The sequence below is a fragment of the Macaca nemestrina genome, chromosome 8 (genome assembly GCF_043159975.1).
Source record: "Macaca nemestrina isolate mMacNem1 chromosome 8, mMacNem.hap1, whole genome shotgun sequence".
Lineage (NCBI taxonomy): Eukaryota > Metazoa > Chordata > Mammalia > Primates > Cercopithecidae > Macaca > Macaca nemestrina.
The window spans coordinates 114,497,532-114,524,772 of record NC_092132.1 but is presented as its reverse complement, the minus strand read 5'-3'; the positions used below and the strand labels follow the sequence as shown (position 1 = coordinate 114,524,772).

The window sequence follows — 27,241 nt, the reverse complement described above, 5'->3', positions numbered from 1 at the left end:
TGTAAGTCAAACAAATATTATATGTTTAGAAGGAAGTGTGGAAAAATGAATTGTAAAAAAGCCAACCTTATTTTGTTTCCTTCTACAAACTGGAGAAGATAATCAATATTTGATTTTGTTTTTAAATACTGCATGAAAGGTATATAAGCAAGAGTATTCCACAGAAGGACAACTTAAGAATGTCTGGCCAAAGAAAAAAAATTGCAAAATTGAAATTAGGTAATTCCATTTTTATACTTTTGAGAACTACCATACTGTGTTCCACAGTAGTTTTACAATTCTTCATTCCCACCAGCCGTCCAAAAGGGTTCCAGTTTGCCCATATTCTTGCTAGGATTGTTATTTTCTGCTTTTTTTTAAAAAAACATAGTAGCCATCCTAATGGGTGTGAGGAGATATCTCATTGTGGTTTTGATTTGCATTTCCCTAATGATTAGTGATATTGAGCATATTTTCTTGTGTTTGTGGGCCACAGAGGATGGGAAGTTGTTGAATACGCATCATTCAATGAGGAGTTATTCTTTACTGAGCACAGAAGTTCATTTTTGCAAGATGAAAATGTTCCTGGAGACAGATGGTGATAGTTTCACAGCAATATGAATGTACTTAGTACCACTGAACTGTACACTTAAAAATGGTTAGAATGTGTATTTTACTACATAAAGCATTTTTATAAACTGAGTAAAGAAATTGTGAAAAAATTAAAGTCAGCAACCTGAATATTAACTGTAAAATGAAAATTATTTCCATGTTAATTCTATTGTCTTCATGTGTGAACGTCATATTAATGGGGAAAAAATAAAGACTAACCTTTTATTTTGTCTCCCTAAGCCGTAGGTTTTTCTAAGAAACAAAGTATATAAAACTGAATAAATGGATTTTGATTGTTTTTACATGGTCATTTCATAGTTTGCCTGGTAAATTATAAATCAATGCTAATGTATGAAAACATATACATTTATTTTATGTTTAGCTTTTTAGTTGGACTCCTCAGAATATAGATAAGTTACCTATAATATAGATAAGAACCAAATTTATTTATAATATAGATAATATAACATCTATAATATAGATAACCAAACTTATCTATAATAATCTTTGATTTTTAGCAATTATAAAGTAGAAATTCAGTAGTAAATATGGTTTAAAATAGGCATTGGCTACTGCTAAACCTATTGTGAATTTCTATTTTTTCTGTTTTTCTTCACTCTAGTAATTCATCCGCTGTATCAGAAAGCTATGATGTGGAACATTAATATTGCACAGAACTTCCGTAGCAAATAAACTAAAGGAACAAATGTGCTTTATAACCTTATGTTATCCCCGAATGCATTGTAAATGCTAAACTTTTGGAAAATAAAGCCTGCGTGCCTTCCCATGTGCCTCCTCCAATGCATCCGGTTGTGGGTGGGGAGCCCCCTGACTCCAAGTTGCACGAGTCTCTGGGATCCACAGAGCTGGGTCTGGGCCGTGCCCTCTAGACTCCACCATTCTTGGGCTCCGCTCGGCATCCCCAGCCCTGGCCAGAAGCAGCCCCCTTCCATGCTCAACAGCCATTACTGTGGCGAGGCCGCTGGCCACGCAATGCTCTCTTGCTGGTCCTCTCAGGGCTGGGCCGGCTGACCTCCGCGGGTCATTGCAAGTGAAGAATTTTGCTGCGTACGATGACTGCATTTCAGTGTCCAGAGAGGAGGCATGTGTCACCCTCCCTGTTCCAGTAGCTCAGGCCAAGCTGGACAGAAGAAACAGCCCGTTGCTCCAGAGCCCCAGAGCCTCAAGGACAGGCGGGCATCATCCTCCTTGGTCTTGAACCTTAGGCCAGGTTGGGGAGGGACACGGTCAGAGCCTGCCCAGTTTCAGGGCCACTGTGCCACTGGAATCTGGTTGAACCCACTAATTGGAGGGCTCAGCCCAGAACTCAGACAGCTGTTCCTCACTTAACCTGACTCTGCTCAAGAAGGTGCATTTCCTGGAGAGCTGGGAGAAGGGGGGAGGCTGGACGGGGTCTGACACCTACAGCCCATACTTCCTTTGCCATTCTGGGTTGAGGTCACCGAGACCCGGAACGTAGGGGATGACTCTGGGTAATACTCCTTCTTTTCTAGGAGAGCTTCTTCTTAGAATTGGACAAAGTCTGGTTTTGTGGGGTGTGTGTATGTGTGTGTTTGTGTGTGTGTATTGGGGCTTGGAAGTATGGTGATGTAAGATGAGCAGACGAATGAAGAAAGGATGCTGTGATATGCTGGGAATGCCCACATGTGTTTCCTTACTGCGGATTCTGAAACACCATTTCTGCAAATTGTATGGCCACAGAATATTAAGAAAGACACCAATAATGGCGATGTATCTATACACATTCATCTGTGAAATTATGTTTGTGCTCATATTTACTTTGTGCTTACATTTTGTCTGAGTGAAAATAAATGGTTTGCTTAACTTTTTCTTTCATTATTCTTCAAGTAATATATGCATACTAGGGAAATAATTCTTAAATATTTAAAAATACAGTCTCAAATAGAAAAAACAAAAGAAAGCATACCAAATTCCTAGCACATAAAAAGGCTAAACAGTCAACTTGAACTTGATTTTAACTAGCTTTATTGAAACATAACTAACATATCATACAATTCACTCATTGAAAGTATGCAATGCAAAGGTTTTAGTAAGATCACAGAACTGTGCAACCATCACCATAATCAATTTTTGAACATTTCATCACCCAGAAAAGAAGCTCCAGAAACATTAGTAATCACTCCCCATTGTTTTCTTCTACTTTCCACCTAACTTCTCCTTTACCTCACCAGCCCCAGGCAATCACTTATCTACCTGCTAGCTCTATATATTTGTTTATTCTGAACCTCAAAAGACAAGAAAAGCAAGAATAGAAAATAAGGGATTACTTTAAACTAAAAAGCTTTGATATAGCAAAAGAAACAATAGAGTGAAGAGACAACCTATATAACAGGAAATGTTTGCAAATTATACATCAAGTAAGGGGTTAATATCCAAAATTTATAGGTGACTAAACTCAATAACAAGAAAACAAATAATATTATTTTGAAATGGGCAAAGGACCTGAATCAACATTTCTCAAAAGAAGACATCCAAATGGCCAAGAATTATATGAAAAAATGGTCAACATCACTATCATCAGGGAAATGCCAATGAAAATCACATGCACGTGATGTCACTGCACACCTGTAGAATGGATCCTTTATTGACAAAAAAGTGCACAGTTATGCTGAGAGATTTTCTCATACAAACTCTTAGAAAGTTTAGCAAATGATACTTGAGCTCTGAAAAATTAATACCATATGTATGATAATGGTTAGAAAGCTGAAAAGTGTTAAAGTGACACATGCAAGTCTCTAGTTGTGTTTCAAAACAATTCTAACTGCTCTGCATCTTTAATTTTCTTAACAGTAAAGTAGGTAAAGTTATGCCAACTTGTGAGTATGTTGTTAGACTTTATGAGATATTTTATAAGGCATTTAGCCATGGTACATAAAACTTGTTTTTTACATTTTTTGTTATTATGAGTAAGGTGCAGGTAAGTTATGTTGTTGAAATACAGATTTGTGCTTTAAGCCACTGTGTATATTGTGATACCATTACCTGATATCCAGAATGTAGAAGGCAAAATATATGTCTTTATTCTCAAACAATAGGATAAAAGAGGAATGCAGAATATTTCATTGGCTCGTTTCCTATAGAGTTTGTATCAAATACAATTATAAGACACATCATGAAGTTCTACATATGAAAACCAATCCATGTAATAGAATGAAAGAAAAGAACCACATGGTCATCCTAAGTGAGGCAGAATAAGCATTTGACAAAATTCAGTATACTTAATGATAAAAAGCCTCAAGAAGTTAGGAATAGAGGGAAACTATCACAAAACAGTTAAAGGTGTATTTAATAAATCCACAGTGAATGTCATATGTAATGGTGAGAATGAAAACATTTACTCTAAGATCAGGAACAAGGTAATGATGTCCATTTCCACTGCTTTTATTCAACATAGTACTGGAAGATCTACTTAGAGCAATTAAGCAAGAAAAAAAGCATTCAAACTAGAAAGAAAAAGTAAAATCTCTGTTCCCAGTGGTAGAGTCTTATCTATAGAGAACACTACACACAAATGACCCCCCCCCGACACACACACACACCGTGTTATAACTAATAAATTCAGCACAGTAGCAGGATACCAAATTAACACCCCAAAATAAGTTGCTTTTGCCCAGGCATATAGTTCACATTTGTGATCCCAGCTACTTGAGAGGCTGAGGCAGGAGGATTGCTTGAGGGAAGAAGTTCAAGACCAACCTGGGCAAAATAGCAAGAAGTCATCTCTAAAATAAATTTTTAAAAAAAATTACCTGGCCCTGATGGCACACTTGTAGGCGAAAGGATCGCTTAACCCCAGGAGTTCAGGCTGCAGTGAGTTGTGATCATACCACTGCACTCCAGCCTAGGTGACAAAGCGAGACCTCATCTTGGAAAACAAAAAGAAAAAACTGTTGCACTTATTTATACTAACAATAAACAGTCTAAAAGGGAAATTAAAAAATTAAACAATAGCATTAAATGGGATGAAATAATTACAAGTAAATTTAACCAAAGAGCTGCTGAAAGACATGTACAATGAAATCTACAAAATATTGTTTAAAGAAAGTAAAGACATAAGTAAATGGAAAGTTATCCCATGTTCATGGATTAGAAGACTTTATATTTAAGATGCCAATATTATGTAAATTGATCAGATTCAATGAAATCCCAATCAGAATCCTAATGGCTTTCATGCAGGAATAGAAAATTTATATAGAATCACAAAGGATTCTGACTAGCCAAAATAGTTCTGAAAAAGAACAAAGTTGGAAGGCTCACACTTTCTGATTTTAAAATTACCTAAAAATCTACAGAAATTAATAAAGTTGGATGTAAAGACAGATATATAGACCAAAGTAACAGACTAGAAAGACCAGAAACAAACCCTCACGAGTATAATTAAATGGACTTCAATAAAGTACCCAAGACAAATAGGGAAAGGGCAGTCTTTTAAACAAATCATGTTGGGAAAACTAGATTCCACAAGCAAAAGGACAAAGTTGGACCCTTTCCTAAGGCCACACACAAAAATTAACTCAAACTATATCAAAGACTTACATGTAAGAGTTAAAACTATAGAAGCCTTAGAAAAAATGTATAGGCCAAAAGCTTTATGATGTTTAATTTGGCAATGATTTATTGACATGACATCAAAGATACAAATAACAAAAGAAAAAAATAGACAAATCAGACCTTATAAAAATTAAAAACTTTTAAGCAAAAAAAAAAAAGAGTAAAAAGGCAACCAACAGAATAAAATATTTATAAATCACAACTTAAAATGGATTAACATCCAGAATAGATATATAACTTCTAAAATTCAGCCACTTCTAAAACTCAATGCCATAATAACAGTTCAAAAGGACTTGAATAGACATTTATCCAAAGAAGACAAATGGCCAACTAAGCACATGAAAAGATGTTTAACTCCAGAAACATTAAACAAAAAAGTAGAGAGTCATGAAAATAGCAAAAGACAAATAACTTTGTCACATACAAATGATGCTGAATAAGAATAATAGCTGATTTATCATTAGAAACCATGGAGGCCACAAGACAGTAGGATGAAATATTCAAAGTTCTGAAGGAAAGAAATGATCAATCAATAATTTTATATTGAGCAAAACCATCCTTCAAAAATGAAAAAGAAATTAAGACATTCTCAGACAAAAACTGAAAGAATTTGGCACTAGCAGACCTACCCTATAAAAGAAGTGAATCCATATGAACAAAAATTAGGCACCATTAAGGGTAACTATGACGGTAAATATAAAAGACAACGTAAGTTTATTTTGGTTGTGTCTTTCCTATCCTATGTTATTCAAAAGACAGCTACATAAAGCAATAATTATGAATCTAAATTGACTGGTACACAATAGTAAGTAGGTAATTTGTGACAATAACACAAAGTATACTGGAGCAGAGGACAGACCGTAAGCTAAGCCTGTATACTATTGAAATTAAATTGGCATTACTCCAAAATAGATTATTATAAATTAAGATATTAATGTAAACCGCGGGCCAGTCACTAGGGAGACAATTCAAAAATATATGTTAAAGAAAATAACATTAAAATAGTAACTCGAAAATATCCATTTAACTCAAAGAAAGCAGTAATGGAGGAAAAAAAGGAAGAGAAAAGGCATAAGACATAGAGAAAACCGAGGGTCCATTTCAAGATGACTGAATAGGAACAGCTGCAGTCTGCAGCTCCCAGTGTGATAGATGCAGACGACAGGTGATTTCTGCATTTCCAACTGAGGTACCTGGTTCATCTCACTGGGACTGGTTGGACAGTGGGTGCAGCCCACAGAAGGTGAGCTGAAGCAGGGCGGGGCATCGCCTCACCCAGGAAGCACAAAAATTCAGGGGATTTTTCCTTTCCTAGCCAAGGGAAGCCATGACAGACTGTACCTAGAAAAATGAGACACTCTCGCCAAAATACTGTGCTTTCCCATGGTCTTAGCAACTGGCAGACCAGGAGATTCTCTCCCGTGCCTGGTTTGGCAGGTCCCATGCCTATGGAGCCTTGCTCACTCTAGCACAGCAGTCTGAGATCGACCTATGAGGCTGCAGCCTACACCTACAAAGAAACATAGACTTCTAGACAATAATAGTGGAAAACTTCAAGACTCTACAAACAGCATTAGGTAGACCATCAAAGCAGAAAATTTAATAGATATTCGGGACCTGAACTCAACATTGGACCAAATGTATCTATTAGACATCTACAGAACTGTCCACCAGAAAACAACAGAATATACATTCTTCTCATTGCCACATGGCACATACTCTAAAATCAACCACATAATTGGACATAAAGCAATCCTTAGAAAATGCAAAAAAAAAAAAAAAGTTATACAAAACACACTCTCAGACCACAGTGCAATAAAAATGTAAGTCAAGATTGAGAAAATCACTCAAAACCATGCAATTACATGAAAATTAAACATGCTCATGAGTGACATTTGGGTAACAAAGAAATTAAGGCAGAAATCAAGAAGTTTTTTGAAAAGAATGAGAACAAAGATACAGTGATACCGTTTGGCTGCGCCCCACCCAAATCTTGATTGTAACTCCCAAAATTCCCATGCATCATGAGAGGGACCTGGTGAGAGGTAATTGAATCATGGGGCTGGGTCTTTCTTGTGCTGTTCTCATGATAGTGAATAAGTCTCACAAGATCTGATGGTTTTATAAAGAGCAGTTCAGTTCCCCTCCAAATGCTCTCTCTTGCCTGCTGCCATGTAAGATATGACTTTGCTCCTCTTTTGCCTTCTGCCATGATTTTGAGCCTTCCCCAGCCACGTGGAACTGTGAGTTCATTAAACCTCTTTTTCTTTATAAATTACCCAGTCTTGGGTATGTCTTTATAAGCAGCATGAGAACAGACTAATACAGTAAATTGGTACCAGTAGAAAGGGGCGCTGCTGTAAAGATACCCAAAAATGTGGAAGCATCTTTGGAAGTGGGTAACAGGCAGAGATTGGAACAGTTTGGAGGGCTCAGAAGAAAAGAGAAAAATGTGGAAAGGTTTGGAACTTTCTAGCGACTTGTTGATGACTTTGATGAAAATGCTGATGGTGATATGAACAATGAAGTTCAGGTTGATGTGGTCCCAGATGCAGATGAGGAACATTTTAGGAACTGGAGAAAAGTTGACTCTGTGCTTTAGCAAAGAGACTGGTGGCTTTTTGCCCCTGCCCTAGAGATATGTGAAATTTTGAACTTGAGAGAGATGATTTGGAGTATCTGGTGGAAGGAATTTCTAAGCAGCAAAGGACTCAAGAGAAAGCAGAGCAGAAAAGTTTGAAAAATTTGCAGCTTAATGATGTAATAGAAAAGAAAAATCCATTTTCTGGGGGAAAAAACCAAGTCTGCTGCAGAAATTTGCACAAGTAATGAGAAGTTGAATGTTAATCATCAAGACAATGGGGAAAACGTCTCCAGAGTATGTCAGAGAACTTCTTGGCAGAGTTATTCCCAGAGGGTTGTTGTAGTGTAGGTCAGAAAAGTAAATCTCATGTAAGGTGTCTTTGTTTTGTGTTGCTATAAAGGAAGATGTGAGACTTGGAACGTTTTTTATTATAAAAAGGTTTATTCTGCTCACAATTCTGTTGGATGCAAGATTGAGCTCTGGTGAAATCCTCAGGCTGCTTCTACTCATGGTGGAAGGTAAATGGGAGCAGGCATGGGCAGAGATCACATGGTGAGAGAGGAAGCAAGACGTAGCGGGAGGTGCCAGGTTCTTATTAACAACCAGCTCTTACAGGAACTAATAAAGAGAGAACTTACCCATTACCATGAGGATGGCACCCAGTAATTCATGAGGGATCTGCCCCCATGACCCAAACACCTCCCATTAGGACCCACTTCTAATACTGGAAATCAAAATTCAACATGATATTTGGAGTGAACAAACAGCAAACTATAGTATTAGGTCTTAATGTCAATCAATATAACTTACACTTTAAAAGACTATTTTTTGCAAATAGATTATAGATAGGCAAGGGGAAAAGTAAATGAAACAAGTATGGGGGCTGTAACAATAGTCAAGGAGAGTAACAATGGTGGTTCAACTAGGAATGGTCAGTGTAGTCAAAGTTTGAATATTTTTTGAAGTAAACCAATGGAGATAATTGACAAATTGAATGGCTACTGTAACAGCATTACTTTACAATCCAACGATTTCACTTCTAGGTAAATATCCAAGAGAAATAGAAACATATATCCACAAAAACCTACATTAGAGTTCATAGCAGCATTATTCATAATAGTGAAAAAGTGGAAAGAGTCCAAATGTCTGTCAACAGATATATAACAAATAAAAATATAATAATAAATGAATGAAATGTACTTTATTTACAAAAGTGGTGTAACAATGAAATGTTACATTTTTGGCCGGGTGTGGTGGCTCATACCTGTAATCCCAGCACTTTGGAAGGCCGAGGTGGGTGGATAACCTGAGGTCAGGAGTTTGAAACCAGCCTGGTCAGCATGGTAAAACCCTGTCTCTACCTAAAATACAAAAATTAGCCAGGCATGGCGGGGGGTGCCTGTAATCCCTGCTACTTGGGAGGCTGAGGCAGGAGAATTACTTGAACCTGGGAGGCAGAGGTTGCAGTGAGCTGAGATCATGTCACTTCACTCCAGCCTGGGCAAAAGAACAAGACTCTGTATCAGAAAAAAAAAAAAAAAAAAAAAAAAAGAAAGAAAGAAAGAAAGAGAAAAAAGAAAAGAAAGAAAGAAAAGAAATGTTGCATTGTCGTTTTGACACTGTAACAGCAGATTTGGGGATTTGCGACAGAAGCCATGTGACTCATAATGCCAAAAACATTTAGTATCTGGCTCTTTACAGAAAAAAATATATGCTAACTACTGGACTAAATACAAGTTATGAGATAGACATTGTCTGATTGAATTAGAAATCAAAGTCCATCTGTATGCCTCTATAATAAACCTCTTTTAAATATAAACATTTAGATAGGTCAAAGGTAAAAAGACAAATGTATCAGGCAAACACTAATTAAAGTAAGTCCAGGTACTTATCCTAATTTCAGATAAAATAGATATTCCAACAGACAGTTTTCAGAGAAAAAGGGGACATTACAAATTATAAGGGGAAAATTCTCCAAGAAGACATAACAATACTAAATGTGTATGCTTGAAAATAAACTGGAAAACTGACAGATCTGAAAAGAGAAACAGACACATCCTCAATTATAGTTGTAGATTTCATTATTCCTCTTTCAATATCTGTTAGAAGTGCTAGGAAGAAAATCAGTAAAGATACAGATGATGTGAAGAAAGCCATCAAGCAACTTGACCTAATTGGCATTCAGACACCCAACATCCGCATACACAGTCTTCTGAAGTGCACATGGACCATTCACCAAGACAGATCATATTTTGGACCATAAAATAAATAAGTACTACTTTGGAAATGTTCTTGTTGCTTTAACTGCACTGTAAAAAAGTTGCAGAAGAACAATGATCACAAGTAATTTATAATTAAAAGTTCCTAACCGGTGATGAGAAAGTCAGTGGCGGATTATACAGGAAGGGTAGATTTATTTTACAAATAAACTGGGAGAACTCTATTCTTATATCTGTGGATGTCTGAATGTTCGGCTTTCACTCTTGACTTAAGTAAGGGAAAGAATATGAATAATTTGCTGTTTAAGGTATAATTCCCTGAAAACCTCCAGGACCAATTGACTTACCTGGAAAACCTGGTTATACAACCTGGATTTTCCTTCTATATATAAATGCACAAAGACTCCACTGGGAACTTCTGCCATGAGCTTTCCTAGAGACAGAATTTATTCCACAAACCTTTGTTATTTCATGAAGAGATTAAGCCATGAGTCTGTATGTACAAATATTAATAAGAACCCCAGGGACTTTGCACGTGGATGTCTATTGAATCCCTGGGCCTCACCAGCACTCTCTCTTGCTACACCAAATCCTTCATCTTTGAATAGAACATTTAATGTGACTATTCTCTGCTGAGGCTTTGAGCCCATCAAATATCCAATCATAAATATCTTTATATGGTCAGAGTCTGTAAATTATGTTCTCATCTTGAAACATATGAGCCTGAGAGAGATTCTGATAAAGATTTTAATTTCAAATGTATTATAAATTTATAGTGTTCCTTGTTGAGGCAATTATTAATCATATAAAATTATTCCATGGTCTAGTATTGTTTAGCATAAAGGCCTATATTATCTCTAAGTTCTCAAGACTGTGAAAGATTGCTTAGTACCAAATAAAGATAGGGAGGTAGAAATATAGATAGATAGATAGATAGATAGATAGATAGATAGATATAGATGATAGATAGATAAATACATTATTACTGACACAAAAGTTTCTGAGAAAGGAAATTTACTTCATACTCAGCTTTGCATCTAATCAAACAGTGCATTTAAAAAGAAAATTAGAATTAAAACTCTGACCACAACCATTTCCTTAATTAAAGTAATTATCTCTTATTGCCCCGGTGGAATTCTTTATTGCCTAATGTTTGATATTGAGGAGGGCATGGACCATTCTAAAGGTTCTCATTTAGTATAGCTGCAAAAATTAGTTAAAGGATAAACTTTAATCAGTGTCCTTCCCCGTCCTCCCATGAAAAGGACAACACACCCCACTCACACGGAACACTCATACCAATTATATGCTCAGGTACAAAGAAAGTAACCACGGTACAGTCTTTAGAATCAAACTATACTATCTGTAATTTCCCATTTCCACTATGGTATTTCCACTTCACTCACATACATCTTAGGTCCTCCTTGTCTCTCGGAGGGATTACGGTACATTGAGTTCCTGTAACTAACAGTTCTAAGATAATTTGCATGCCAACTCAGGCCACTTTACTCAAACTATTGATTCTCCCCCAAAAAAGTCTGGACCAACATATTTTGGTCTCCCTATCAGTCGTTTTCAGATTTATGGCATTAAATTCAGCTCATTCTTTAACTATTTTCTGTTCTAAACTACAATCCTCATGATTAGATCTGAACTCCACTGGACTAGAATAGATAAATTTCATATGCCATTGGTCTATGAGTTGGGGTTGGGGTTGGAACAGGTCACTTAGCTCTCAAATATTGATAAATTGCTACCAACTTCTTAGTGGAAACTTCATTTATTTCTTTTTTTAACTGCATATTTAAAAGTAATGAAATAATTTTAATCAGTGGGCCTGTTGTTATGTCTACTTTATCTTTTCCTTTTTGTATTAAGTCCACTTTTTTCAATTGACAGATAAAATTGTATGTACCTATCATGTATAGCATAATGTGGAGTGATTAAATGTAACTAACTGATAAATTCATTATCTCAAATAGTTAACATTATTGTGGTGCAAACACATATCTGCTGTCTGTGTTTTTCAATAATAAAATACACTGTCATTGACTACAGTCAACATGATGGATCTCTTGAGAATATTCCCCCTATTTAACTGTAAATATGTACCGTTGGACCAACATTTCCCCAAACGCTTTTGTCTTCTAATCACTTCAGCTTCTGGTAACCACCATTCTACTCTCTACTTCTATGAAATCAACATTTATAGATCCCACATGAGTGAGATGATGTGATATTTGTCTTTCTGTGGCTTATTTTACTTAACATCATGGCCTCTAGGTTCATAAATGTTGTAGCAAATGAGATAATTTCCTCTTTTTATGGCTGAATTATTGTATATATGTACTGTATTTTCTTTATCCATTCATTAGTTGATGGACATTTAGCTTGATTCCATATCTTGACCCTACTGTGTGTGCTGCAGTAAACCAGGCAGTGCAGACATCTATTCAACATACTGATTTTATTTACTTTGAATACATAACCAGTGGTGGGATTGCTGAGTCATACAGTACTTCTAGGTTTAATTTTTTGAGGAACCTCCATACTGTTTTCTGTAATGATTGTATTAATTTATATTCCCAACAACAGTGTATAAGTGGTCTGTTTTTTCTGCGTCCTCATCTGTACTTATTATCTTTTATCTTTTGATAACTGCCAATCTAACATTGTATCTCCATTGTATCTTATTGTGGTTTTGATTTACATTTTCTGGTGATTGGTGATATTGAACATTTCGTAATTTATGTGTTGGTCATTTGTATGTATTCCTTTGAGAAAGTCTATTCCTTTATTGTGTCCATTGTTTAATCTGGCCATTTTTTTGTATTCCTTTGAGAAAGTCTATTTGTTTATTGTGTCCATTGTTTAATCAGGCTATTTGTCTTCTTGCTGTTTGAGTTTGTTAATATTTTGAGGATTAACTTATTATCAGATGTATAGTTTGCCAGTCTTTTCTCTTTTTCTGCAGGCTGTCACTTCACTCTGTTGAGTCTCATTTGCTGTACAGAAGTTTTTTAGTATGGCACAATTCTATTTGTCTATTTTTGCATTTGTTGTCTGTACTTTGAGGTCCTATTCTAAAAAGTCATTACCCAGACTAATGTCTTGGAGCTTTTCCCCTATTTTTTTTTTCCTTATACTTTTACAATTTCAGGTCTTATATTTAAGTATTTAATTCATTTTGAGATAATTTATCTATATATTAGATCCTATATATCTAAGACATAAGGATCTCATTTCATTCTTCTGCATGTAGGTAACCAGTTTTGTCAACATCATTTGTTGAGGAAACTTTTCCTCGTATGTATTCTTGGTGCCTTTGTCGAAAATCAGTTGGCTGTAAATGCATAGATTTATTTCTTGGCTGTCTATTCTGTTCCATTGGTCTATGTGTCTGCTTTTATGTCAGCACCATGGTGTTTGCACGTTTTGAAGTTAGGTAGTGTGATTTACTTACAAATTATCCAGCCTCAGCTGGGCGCAGTGGCTCACGCCTATAGTCCCAGCACTTTGGGAGGCCAAGGCGGGTGGATCACCTGAGGTCAGGAGGTCAAGACCAGCCTGGCCAACATGGTGAAACCCCATCTCTATTAAACATACACAAATTATCTGGGCGTAGTGGTGTGCACCTGTAATCCCAGCTACTCAGGAGGCTGAGGCAGGAGAATCGCTTGCACCTGGGATGCAGAGGCTGCAGTGAGCCGAGATCACGCCATTGCACTGCAGCCTGGGCAACAAGAGCAAAATTCCGTCTCAAAAAAAAAAAAATTCCAGCCTCAGGTTTTTCTTTATAGCAATGCAAGAATGGCCTAACACTATCTTTAATTTCTTTTAATAGTAATTTGTCACTTTGTATGTATAGGTGTCATAGTTTTCCTAGAATGGTTATTTCCAAGGATTTAATATGTTTGGTGCTAATGTAAATAATATTCTTTTAAATATTCTAGTTTTTACATTTTTTATTTTATATGTAAATGGGATACTTGTGTATTAAATTTATACCCAATGGATTTTTCAGATTCACTTGGTAATTAAAATATTTTATCTACAGATTATTTTAGATTTTCTGTGTTTATATTATAAGGTTTTCTTTGGATAAAGATTCCTTTTTAAAGTGTATTTTTTTTAATTTTTTTGTAGCCATACTTACTGACTACTATTTCCACAGATATAGAAAAATGTTAATAGTGAATTTTCTAAATGTCTTCACAATATTAGGAGGAAAGACTAGAAAATTCAATATTAATTATTTTCATTATATATGTTTTGCTGATCCCTTTCATCAGATTAAAACACTTCAAATCTATTTCTAGTACCTAAAAATCTGTGTGTCTTGTGTGTGTATATGCTTATAAATCAGAGAATTGAGTCAAATAGTTTGACTATTTTAGATCCCTCATATAAATGGAATCATGAAATATTTGCCTTTTTGTGATTCGCTTATTACACTTAGCATATGTCCTTAAATTTCACCCATGTTACTACATATAACAAGATTTCCTTCTTTTTTCAGGCTGAATAATGACTGCCATGTTTTGTTACTAATTTTTGCTGACCTCATAAAAGGAATCAGCATGTGTGGGACTGAAGTTGTATCTTCCTAAGTACTTGCTTGATTGCAAAGAGGAAGCCATCAAAACCTAAATTTTCTTTATTAAACACTTTTTAACTTTGATTACAGTTGCTTTTAAATTACAGTTACATGCAGATATTTAAATTCTTCTTAGGTCAATTTTGGAAAATAGAAATACTTCTATTTCATTTAAATGTTTAAATTTCTTACTATTAATAGTGACTGTGAGTGTGTGCCTTTTCACTTCTGATATTGTTATGTGTGCCTTCAAAATTTTTCTCTAGTATTAGTATATTCTTAAAGGTTTATTAATTATATTGGTTTCCTCAAAGAAATAACTTTGGCTTTGTTTATTCTTAATATTATAGTTTATTTAATTTTCATTACATTTTTTCTTTTTCTATATTATTTCTTACATTTAATTAATTTAAAAATAGTTATAGGCTCATATTCAATTTTCCTTTAACATCTTCAAGTAGTTTCAGATTCCCACTAAGCAAGGACCAGCTACGTCAGTCATTCTTTTTTCCATACTTTTACAGCATACAGTTCAAAGTATATTTAAATTTCCATTGAATGTTCTTCTTCGATCCATGAATTGTTTAGAAATGTATTGTTTATTTCAAATACTTGGAGAATTTATATTTTATAATATATTTATCTTAAATTTGCTTTAGTTAGAGAACATAATCTGAAATATTTCAGTTATGAGAAATTGTTTAGATGTGTTTTATGCCCAAGCATGTGAAATATATCAGTAAATCTTTCACATGGACTTAAACTATGTATTTTGGAGTTGTTGTGTATATCTAATAGATCATTTTTGTCAATCGTGTTGCTCAAATCCTTAACTATATTTGATGATTTTTCTACTTCTCTTTTTATTCTATCAATATTTGCTTCGTACATGTTGAAGTTATATTAAAAGTTGCAAAATATTTTAATTATAATGATTATAACTTCGTAATAGCTTGACCTTTTGCATTAGGATACATTCTTCTTTTATCTTTACTAATGCTGTTAGACTTAAAGTCTATTTGCTTTATTTTGTAGAAAGTTCTTGTGGTGTATATTTGTTCATCCTTTACTTTGAATGTTTATATACCTGAAAATGTATCTTCTTTCAGCAGCATATGGTGAAAAATTTTTCCAAATTTTAGGATCATTGTCTTTGATTGATTACAGACCATGACACTACAACATAACAACATACCATTGCAATTTGAAATATAACAGTGGCTTTTAATGATGGTACCACCTCATTACATTACGGTATTTCCTTATACCATGCCCCTACTGACAGAATTAGTGTCTACTGACCAACAGAAATAGTGTGAGATAACTTAAAAAAACAGAAATTTGTAATGTAAAACTCATTATCATGCATTTTTAATAAGTAAATTATCTGTGAAATTATACAAATATATATATCATATTTTCTGGTCAAATTAAAAATCACAATATGCAGGTTTGAGTCCCAGGAAAGCAGGTAATGTACATTCTTTTTTTTTTTTTTCCACTTTTTTGTGTCCATCCATCGCAGATAATTACTCCAGAAGTCTGAATAAATGAAAAAAGTGACCTTTATCCACAAGTAAGTTACAATGACAGCTAGTTCAACAAATAGCATGCAAGTAACCTTATTGCAAAGTAGATCTATATCATGCAATTTACTTTTAGCCAACATTTTAAATACACAAATGCTAAAGAAGTAAAATTAACTAGAGAAAAGAATTTTAAAATAACACTGTAAGAAATTTTTCAGTGAAAAATTTCAGTATCATTTATATCTTGATCATGTCTATTATAAATTCTGAAAAATATAATTCTGAAAAATATTCTTCAATTTATTTTTATTATATATAGCTATATGACTGTCACTACTTAATACGTATTCATCTATGCATTCTCTCTCTCTCTCTTCCTCCCCCCCACCAACCCCCCATCCTTAAAATATTTGGAACTCACTCATGTCCTTTGCAGGGACATGGATGAAGCTGGAAGCCATCATTCTCAGCAAATACACACAGGAACATAAAACCAAACACTGCATGTTGAAAGGTGCAGCAAACCACCATGGCGCATGTATACCTATGTAACAAACCTGCACAGTCTGCACACGTATCCCGGTACTTCAAGTAAATTAAATTTTAAAAAATGAAAGAAACTTACAGTGATATCATGGCATCTCTGTTGTCCAGACTACCCTTTAGGTTCACTCTCACTTTCAGGTTGCCTGCATATTAAAAATAAAAATAATATTATACTTTCTTCAGGATGATTTTACAAACCTCTGTATTATCTATGAGTCTTGAAACAGTTCTGAATTTTTATCTAAGAACTGGGTTCACCCATTATTTGAGAATACCCTATCACTAAGAACATCTCTGCCCTGGTAATCAAGACTAATAATGCACATCTTTGCATCACTGAATATGAAAAAAAGCACAGTGATATATGTTTACCTGAAAATAAACTTAGATCACTTTTATATTCATAATATTATTGGTTAAGTATCTTTAAACTCTTTTGCCATTCGTTTTCAACCCTATTAATTTCTATTCATTTTACTAGCTATGTTTTCTTCCTTAAAGATATTTGATATCAGTTTTTCCACAATAGTTATCCAATATAAGAAAACCACGTTAGCATACTTAAGTATTGACTGTTATGACTAGTTTAGGTGCTGTATATTATTTCAGCAATTTCAAATCAACTTTTAAAATATATTCCCTCCTCATTTACATTGCCATATTATTTTAAGTATTTTAACGAAATTCAATTCATTTCAAGTAAAATGAAGGACATAGTTATATAACTCCTAGGCAGAAATCATTTTATAGCATTTTCCTTGAAAATAAATAATCTACTTTTAATGTTTACTTGTATTCTTGTAGCATATATTCAGATATTTTTATTTTTAACAAAAAGTTATTTGTTTTATATTTTCTGTAGAATAGATGTGGCTATTATCTAGATTTTATCTTTTATTACATATTAATTTTTAATCTTTTTCTACTTCTAACTGCTTGTGTTTCCATTTACATTACTACCCAAAAAAAGCTAAATTACTTTCCTGGGTTTTCCTATTATGTTTCATTAAAATAGGATAAAAATTCACTAAGATATATAAATATTACAAAGTTATTTAAGTATTAAGTTAAAATACATATTTAACAAGATCAAATAATAAAAGAAAGTAGATAAATTTAAAGATAAACTTTAATGGACAGCTGAACTTTAACTAATCTTGCCCCTAAAAAGTCCAGATTCTTATACGATTAAAATTGCAATTTTTTTAAGTTTAAAAAATTAATATTCAATTTATTAAAGTTATAAATAAAAGGAAAAACCTAGTTTGTCCTTTCACTTTTAATTTCAGCTTAAATAACTTATTATTTTAATTATAGATCTAGAAAATTTAGCAATCACTTCTAAGAAGGTTCTAATCAATTTTGGTCTCATTTATGAACTTAAACTCCTTTAAACTTTTCATATTGCATTCAGAGAAATGCAAATCAAAACCACAATGTATACATGTGCCATGTTGGTGTGCTGCACCCATTAACTCGTCATTTACATTAGGTATATCTCCTAATGCTATCCTTCCCCCTGCTTCCCACAATAGGACCTGGTGTGTGATGATCCCCTTCCTGTGTCCAAGTGATCTGATTGTTCAAGTCCCACCTATGAGTGAGAATATGCGGTATTTGGTTTTCTGTTCTTGGCATGGTTTGCTAAGAATGATGGTTTCCAGCTGTATCCATGTCCCTACAGGACACAAACTCATCCGTTTTTATGGCTGCATAGTATTCCATGGTGTATATGTGCCAAATTTTCTTAATCCAGTCTGTCACTGATGGACATTTGGGTTGATTCCAAGTCTTTGCTATTGTGAATAGTGCTGTAGTAAACATATGTGTGCATGTGTCTTTATAGCAGCATGACTTATAATGCTTTGGGTATATCCCCAGTAGTGGGATGGCTGGGTCAAATGGTATTTCTAGTTCCAGATCCTTGAGGAATCGCCACACTGTTTTCTACAATGGTTGAACTAGTTTATAGTCCCACCAACAGTGTAAAAGTGTTCCTATTTCTCCACATCCTCTCCAGCACCTGTTGTTTCCTGACTTTTTAATGATTGCCATTCTAACTGGTGTGAGATGGTATCTCATTGTGGTTTTGATTTGCATTTCTCTGATGGCCAGTGATGATGAGCATTTTTTCATGTGTCTGTTGGCTGTATGAATGTCTTCTTTTGAGAAATGTCTGTTCATATCCTTTGCCCACTTTTTGATGGGGTTGTTTGTTTTATTCTTGTAAACTTGATTGCGTTGTTTATAGGTTCTAGATATTAGCCCTTTGTCAGGTGAGTAGATTGCAAACATTTTCTCCCATTCTGTAGGTTGCCTCTTCATTCTGATGATAGTTTCTTTTGCTGTGCAGAAGCTCTTTAGTTTAATTAGATCCCATTGGTCAATTTTGGCTTTTGTTGCCATTGCTTTTGGAGTTTTAGACATGAAGTCCTTGCCCATGCCTATGTCCTGAATGGTATTACCTATGTTTTCTTCTGGGGTTTTTATGGTTTTAGGTCTAACATTTAAGTCTGTAATCCATCTGAAATTAATTTTCATGTAAAGAGGAAGGAAAGGATCAAGTTTCAGCTTTCTACTTATGGCTACTCAATTTTCCCAGCACCATTTATTAAATAGGGAATCCTTTCCCTATCTCTTGTTTTTGTCAGCTTTGTCAAAGATCAGATGGCTATAGTTGTGTGGTATTATTTCTGAGGGCTCTGTTTTGTTCCATTGGTCTATATCTCTGTTTTGGTACCAGTATCATGCTGTTTTGGTTACTGTAGCCTTGTAGTATAGTTTGAAGTCAGGTAGCGTGATGCCTCCAGCTTTGTTCTTTTGACTTCGGATTGTCTTGGCAATGCGGGGTCTTTTTTGGTTCCATATGAACTTTAAGGCAGTTTTTTCCAATTCTGTGAGGAAAGGCATTGGTAGCTTAAGGGGGATGGCTTTGAATCTATAAATTACCTTGGGCAGTATGGCCATTTTCACAATATTGATTCTTCCTATCCATGAGCATGCAATGTTCTTCCATTTGTTTGCATCATCTTTTATTTCACTGAGCAGTGGTTTGTAGTTCTCCTTGAAGAGGTCCTTTACATCCCTTGTAAGTTGGATTCCTAGGTATTTTATTCTCTTTGAAGCTATTGTGAATGGGAGTTCATTCATGATTTGGCTCTCTGTTTGTCTGTTATTGGTGTATAAGAATGCTTGTGATTTTTGCACATTGATTTTGTATCCTGAGACTTTGCTGAAGTTGCTTATCAGCTTAAGGAGGTTTTGGGCTGAGACAATGGGGTTTTCTAAATATTCAATCATGTCATCTGCAAACAGGGACAATTTGACTTCTTCTTTTCCTAACTGAATACCCTTGATTTCTTTCTCTTTCCTGATTGCCCTAGCCAGAACTTCTAACACTATGTTGAATAGGAGTGGTGAGAGAGGGCATCCCTGTCTTGTGCCAGGTTTCAAAGGGAATGCTTCCAGTTTTTGTCCATTCAGTATGATATTGGCTGTGGGTTTGTCATAAATAACTCTTATTATTTTGAGAAACGTTCTACCAATACAAATTTATTGAGAGTTTTTAGCATGAAGGGCATCTATTGAGATAATCATGTGGTTTTTGTCTTTGGTTCTGTTTATATGCTGGATTACGTTTATTGATTTGCATATGTTGAACCAGCCTTGCATCCCAGGGATGAAGCCCACTTGATCATGGTGGGTAAGCTTTTTGATGTGCTGCTGGATTCAGTTTGCCAGTATTTTATAGAGGGTTTTTGCATCGATGTTCTTCAGGAATATTGGTCTAAAATTCTCTTTTTTGGTTACATCTCTGTCAGGCTTTGGTATCAGGATGATGTTAGCTGCATAAAATGAGTTAGGGAGAATTCCCTCTTGTTCTATTGATTGGAATAGTTTCAGAAGGAATGGTACCAGCTCCTCCTTGTACCTCTGGTAGAATTCAGCTGTGAATCCATCTAGTCCTGGACTTTTTTTGGTTGGTAGGCTATTAGTTATTGCCTCAATTTCAGAGCCTGCTATTGGTCTGTTCAGGGGTTCAACTTCTTCCTGGTTTAGTCTTGGAAGAGTGTAAGTGTCCAGGAAATTATCCATTTCTTCTAGGTTTTCTAGTTCATTTGCGTAGAGGTGTTTATAGTATCCTCTGCTGGTAGTTTGTATTTCTGTGGGGTCGTGGTGATATCCCCTTTATCATTTTTTATTGCGTGTATTTGATTGTTCTCTCTTTTCTTCTTTATTAGTATTGCTAGTGATCTATCAATTTTGTTGATCCTTTCAAAAAACCAGCTCCTGGATTCATTGATTTTTTGGAGGTTTTTGTGTCTCCATCTCCTTCAGTTCTGCTCTGATCTTAGTTATTTCTTGCCTTCTGCTAGCTTTTGAATGTGTTTGCTCTTGCTTCTCTAGTTCTTTTAATTGTGATGTTAGAGTGTCAATTTTAGATCTTTCCTGCTTTCTCTTGTGGGCATTTAGTGCTATAAATTTCCCTCTACACACTGCTTTAAATGTGTCCCAGAGATTCTGGTATGTTGTATCTTTGTTCTCATTGGTTTCAAAGAACATCTTTATTTCTGCCTTCATTTCGTTATGTACCCAGTAGTCATTCAGGAGCAGGTTGTTCAGTTTCCATGTAGTTGAGCAGTTTTGATTGAGTTTTTTAGTCCTGAGTTCTAGTTTAATTGCACTGTGGTCTGAGAGACAGTTTGTTATAATTTCTGTTCTTGTACATTTGTTGAGGACTGTTTTACTTCCAACGATGTGGTCAATTTTGGAAAAAGTGTGATGTGGTGCTGAGAAGAATGTATATTATGTTGATTTGGGGTGGAGAGTTCTGTAGATGTCTATTAGCTCTGCTTGGTGCAGAGTTGAGTTCAATTCCTGGATACCCTTATTAACTTTCTGTCTCGTTGATCTGTCTAATGTTGACAGTGCGGTGTTGAAGTCTCCCATTGTTATTGTATGGGAGTCTAAGTCTCTTTGTAAGTCTCTAAGGACTTGCTTTATGAATCTGGGTGCTCCTGTATTGGGTGCATATATATTTAGGATAGTTAGCTCTTCCTGATGAATTAATCCCTTTACCATTATGTAATGGCCTTCTTTATCTCTTTTGATCTTTGATGGTTTAAAATCTGTTTTATTAGAGACTAGCATTGCAACCCCTGCTTTTTTTTTTGTTTTCCATTTGCTTGGTAGATCTTCCTCCATCCCTTTATTTTGAGCCTATGTGTGTCTCTGCATAATCTTCCTCCATCCCTTTATTTTGAGGCTATGTGTGTCTCTGCATGTGTGGTGGGTCTCCTGAATACAGCAAACTGATGGGTCTTGACTCTTTATCCAGTTTGCCAGTCTGTGTCTTTTAACTGGACCTTTTAGTCCATTTACATTTAAGGTTAATATTGTTATGTATGAACTTGATCCTGTCATTATGATATTAGCTGGATATTTTGCTCACTAGTTGATGCAGTTTCTTCCTAGCATCAATGGACTTTACATTTTGACATGTTTTTTCAATGGCTGGTACCAGTCGTTCCTTTCCATGTTTAGTGCTTCCTACAGGGTCTCTTGTAGGGCAGGCCTGGTGGTGACAACATCTCTAAGCATTTGCTTGTCTCTAAAGGGTTTTATTTCTCCTTCACTTATGAAACTCAGTTTGGCTGGATATGAAATTCTGGGTTGAAAATTCTTTTCTTTAAGAATGTTGAATATTCGTGCCCACTCTCTTCTGGCTTGGAGAGTTTCTGCTGAGGGATCTGCTATTAGTCTGATGGGCTTCCCTTTGTGTGTTACCCTACCTTTCTCTCTGGCTGCCCTTAATATTTTTTCCTTCATTTCAACTTTGGTGAATCTGACTACTATGTGTCTTGGAGTTGCTCTTCTTGAGGAGTATCTTTGTGGCGTTCTCTGTATTTCCTCAATTTGAATGTTTGCCTGCCTTACTAGGTTGGGGAAGTTCTCCTGGATGATATCCCGAAGAGTGCTTTCCAACTTGGTTCCATTTTCCCCGTCACTTTCAGACACACCAATCAGATGTAGATTTGGTCTTTTAACATAATCCCATACTTCTTGGAGGCTTTGTTCATTTCTTTTTACTATTTTTTCTCCACACTTCTCTTCACTCTTCATTTCATTCATTTGATCTTCAATTGCTGATACTCTTTCTTCCAGTTGATCTATTCAGTTACTGAAGCTTGTGCATTTGTCACGTACTTCTCATGTTATGGTTTTCATCTCTATCAGTTCTTTTAAGATCTTCTATGCATTGATTATTCCAGTTATCCATTCATCCATTCTTTTTTCAAGGTTTTTAGTTTTTTGCACTGGTTACATAGTTCCTCCTTTAGCTCTGAGAAGTTTGATCGACTGAAGCCTTCTTCCTCAACTTGTCAAAGTTATTCTCCGTCCAGCTTTGTTCTGTTGCTGGCGATGAGCTGCATTCCTTTGGAGGGGGAGATGCACTCTGATTTTTTGAATTTCCAGTTTTTCTGCACTGCTTTTTCCCCATCTTTGTGGTTTTATCTGCCTTTAGTATTTGATGATGGTGACGTACTGATGGGGTTTTGGTGTGGGTGTCCTTTCTGTTTGTTAGTTTTCCTTCTAACAGTCAGGACCCTCAGCTGTAGGTCTGTTGGAGTTTGCTTGAATTCCACTCCAGACCCTGTTTGCCTGGGTATCAGCAGCAGAGGCTGCCGAAGATAGAATATTGCTGAACAGCAAGTGTTGCTGTCTGATTCTTGCTCTGGAAGCTTTGTCTCAGGGTGTACCCCACCGTGTGAGGTGTGGGGTGTCAGTCTGCACCTAGTGGGGGATGTCTCCCAGTTAGACTACACTGGGGTCAGGGACCCACTTGAGGAAGCAGTCTGTCCGTTCTCAGATCTCAGCCTCTGTGCTGGGAGATCCACTGCTCTCTTCAAAGCTATCAGACAGGGGCATTGACCTCTGCCGAGGTTTCCGCTGCTTTTCGTTTAGCTATGCCCTGTTCCCAGAGGAGGAGTCTACAGAGACAGACCGGCCTCCTTGAGTTGCGGTGGGCTCCACCCAGTTCGAGCTTCCCAGGGGCTTTGTTTACCTACTTAAGCCTCAGCAATGGCGGGCACCACTCCCCCAGCCTCGCTGTCACCTTGCAGTTAGATCTCTGACTGCTGTGCTAGCAATGAGGGAGGCTCCAAGGGCGTGGGACCCTCCAGGCCAGGTGTGGGATATAATCTCCTGGTGTGCCATTTGCTAAGACCCTTGGTAAAGTGCAATATTAGGGTGGCAGTTACCCGATTTTCCAGGTGTTGTGTGTCTCAGTTTCCCTTGGCTACGAAAAGGGATTCCCTTCCCACTTGGGCTTCCCAGGTGAGGCAATGCCTCACCCTGCTTCAGTTCTCGCTGGTCAGGCTGCACATGTCCGACATGCCCCAGTGTGATGAACCTGGTACCTCAGTTGAAAATGCAGAAATCACCTGTCTTCTGTGTTGCTCACGCTGGGAGCTGGAGGCTGGAGCTCTTCCTATTCGGCCATCTTGGGCACGCCCCCAAAATTGCAATTATTATATATGTATATATGTATGTGTATGTGTGTTTGTGTGTGTGTGTGTATAATTTTTTCTTTTTTGAGTCTCAGTCTCTCTTTGTTGCCTTGGCTGGAGTCCAGTGGCACAATCTTGGCTCACTGAAGCCTCTGCCTCCCAGGCTCAAGTGATCCTCCTGCCTCAGCCTCCCGAGCAGCTGGGATTATAGATGCATGACACCACGCCTGGCTAATTTTTGTATTTTTTTGTAGAGATGGGATTTCACTGTGTTGCCCAGGCTGGTCTTGAACTCCTGGCTTTAAGTGATCCACTTGCCTTGGCCTCAGAAAGTGGTGGGATAACAGGTGTGAGTCACCACCGCTGGCCATTAGTTATTCATATATGAGTTATTAAATTCTCATATAAAGACAATAACTGTATTTGAATTCTTACTCATTACATCTACCACATTGCTATTTATTGACTATATTCATAAATTATACAAATAACAAATCTTAAATATGAAATCAATGTACTCATCGCTTGAATAGTCCTCAGTTCTCCATTTTTTCCTTTGGAAATGAACTTTCACCATTATAGCAATCAGTACACAGAAAATAATAAAGAAAGGAATGAATAAGAAAAGTGGCCATCTCATTGGTTTGGAATGGTAAACGTTCTCCATGTGGCGCCTTTCTAAGAGAGAAAAAAATCAAAGATTTGAAAGCAAGCACCAGAAATATAGTAAAGATATTTCTGTATTTTACTAAGTCTAGCAGAATAGAACCTTTGAACAATTTAATAATTTTAAAATTAACATATTTTATATGAAATAGATAGCTTGAAAACATAAGTGCCCAAAGTGACTCTTGTAACTTTTTAAAATGGATGGCTATATATCATGGGCTAATATTTTGTTGAGGATTTTTATATCTCTATTCATGAAGAATATTGTTTTGTAATTTTCTTCTTTGTTGAGTTCCTTGTTTGAATTTGGCATCAGGATTATGTTTTCCTCATACAATGAGTTGACAGGAACTTCCCCACTACCGTTTTCTGAAAATAATATTGCTTTCTTTCAAGAATTAGGTTTGGTTCACCTGTGAAACCATCTATGCCTACAATTTTTTGTTGTTGTTATTTATTTATTTATTTATTTTTGGTGGTGATTTAAAAAATAAACCCACAGATTAAGAAGAAGTGTGGTTTCTGACTTTTTGTTTATGCCCTTTGGTTTATAATCCAAATAGTCCTTTTCACATCTGACTACCTTTATCAGCCTGTTTCTTGCCTGTAGTTTATTGTGGACCAATGAACATATATGCTACCTTGATCACTTTCAATCTGAGCTAATGTAATTCCTTTGAATTTCTCATGTATCAAATAAAACCACAATCCATTAAACAAAGGCCACACTCACAAATCTCTTTGACATATGCCTTTCTCTGTTGGATCCTGTGAGGCTGTTATGAAATTACCAGTTTAAAATTCTTAGTAGCCTTATTGTTTGAAAGTTTTTATGATGCATTTACATAAAATACTTAGAAGGCCTTTTGTATGGATGAAAGAGTCTCTAAGAGATATCAACTTAGGTTTTCCTGAGATTTTAACAGAGGTGTTTACAGTCAAAGGCCTTGCTTAGTTTTGATTTGATATAAAATTTTATTGCTCTAATCTCAAATTTGGCCTTTCATTGTTTCTTACTTTAAGAAACTTGCAGAGAATGAAAATTAGTTTTACTTTCAAACCGATAAAATCCTTGCATGGACCAATGTCCTAGAAAGTCTCATTAATGTTTTTTTCCAGTCATTTCATAGTAGGCATGAGTTCAATTTTCCACATTACCAAAGGCAGCAGTGATGCCTAACAATTTACCACTTCATAATAATGGTTTCACTTTCTGCAACGTGTTTTTAAACTGTCCTTGAATTGCTCACCAACTTCAACATGTACTAAGACTTCAGTAGTTTCCTGCCTTTCTATCTTTCATGCACTATCCAATTTCAAAGTTAAAGCCACATTTTAGATTTCTATTACACAACATAGCAGTAGCTAAATTTTTTAAATTATTTATTGTCGTGTAAGAAATTACCTCAATCCTTAGTAACTTAAAACATTCTATTTTGCTCACAATTTTGTTGGTTATGAATTTGAGGAGGGCTTATTAGATGGTTGTATTTTTGTTTCTGAGTGCAATCAAATTTCAGATATTGCTGATAATTTTCAAGAAGTGAATGAGAGAATGAGATTTCCAGGAATGAGAGAAGTAAGGATTCCAAAATACCTAGATAGGGTCTGTAGGAAGACCACGAGAGTCCTAGAATGTTAGTTCTTCACATTTTGTTGATCAATCATACCACTAAAATCAATCTGGAAAGGAGTGGTCTCCACTGCTCATTGGGAAATGGCATGTGTGTGCATGAATAGAAACAATTAATTGCAGCCAATGGGAAGATAAGCTAATTGTTGCTAGTAAAATGGAAATAGCTTGAAAATACATTAATTACAAAGTTTTAAACTTACTAATCTATTACTATATAACATAAAATATAATATTTCCAGATAGTGGAATTAATGTGGAAACTACCTATGACTGAAAAATAGAAAAATGGCTCTAATTGTGTGTACATTTAGATTTTTATGTCAAAGAAATCTCCTGGCCCTAAGTATCATTGGATATGCCAGTTAACTTCTTGCTTTCTCTAAAATTCATCTAGGCTTTTCCTCTGCTTTGATCAATATCACAGGGGGCCACACTGCCCAAGTTCCTTGATCTGCTGTCTTCCAGTCAGTTTTTATCACTGGAAATCACTGAGTAAAATTTGGAGGATTCGAAGAGTAAAAATAGCTCTGATATTACTCCCCCTTCCTCACCAGCATCACCAACAGTGACTGTATATTCTCTATACCTCCAGTTCATGCTGGACAGTAACTCTCCCTGTGGTTCCAATCCTGCTATATATCCCTGACCAGAGTTATATATCATGCTAAATAGCCCAGATTCTGATTCTAGTAATACCACCTCTTTTTATTGTCCCTCCAACCCTAAAAAGTGGTAGTCATTTTCTGGGTTGCCTCACCTTTCTCTG

General features: G+C 35.8%; 2 protein-coding genes across 9 annotated transcripts in view; one reads left to right on the top strand and one right to left on the bottom strand.

Moving 5' to 3' along the window:
* Nucleotides 1–1,378, top strand: part of LOC105476552 (disintegrin and metalloproteinase domain-containing protein 18) — a 152,073-nt gene extending 150,695 nt beyond the window's left edge. For all 6 annotated transcript variants that reach the window (XM_071068348.1, XM_011732576.2, XM_071068351.1 and 3 more), the window contains one exon: nucleotides 1,214–1,378. In XM_071068348.1, coding sequence (XP_070924449.1) covers nucleotides 1,214–1,284 — 71 coding nt within the window. In that variant the 3' untranslated portion in view covers nucleotides 1,285–1,378. The remainder of the gene's footprint in view (nucleotides 1–1,213) is intronic.
* A 14,546-nt stretch (nucleotides 1,379–15,924) lies between these two features.
* Nucleotides 15,925–27,241, bottom strand: part of LOC105476622 (ADAM metallopeptidase domain 2) — a 113,243-nt gene continuing 101,926 nt past the window's right edge. For all 3 annotated transcript variants that reach the window (XM_071068344.1, XM_071068345.1, XM_071068347.1), the window contains exons 19-21: nucleotides 24,689–24,848; nucleotides 16,739–16,802; nucleotides 15,925–16,126 (exon numbers count right to left, since the gene is read on the bottom strand). In XM_071068344.1, the coding sequence (XP_070924445.1) occupies nucleotides 16,769–16,802; nucleotides 24,689–24,848 (194 nt within the window). In that variant the 3' untranslated portion in view covers nucleotides 15,925–16,126; nucleotides 16,739–16,768. The remainder of the gene's footprint in view (nucleotides 16,127–16,738; nucleotides 16,803–24,688; nucleotides 24,849–27,241) is intronic.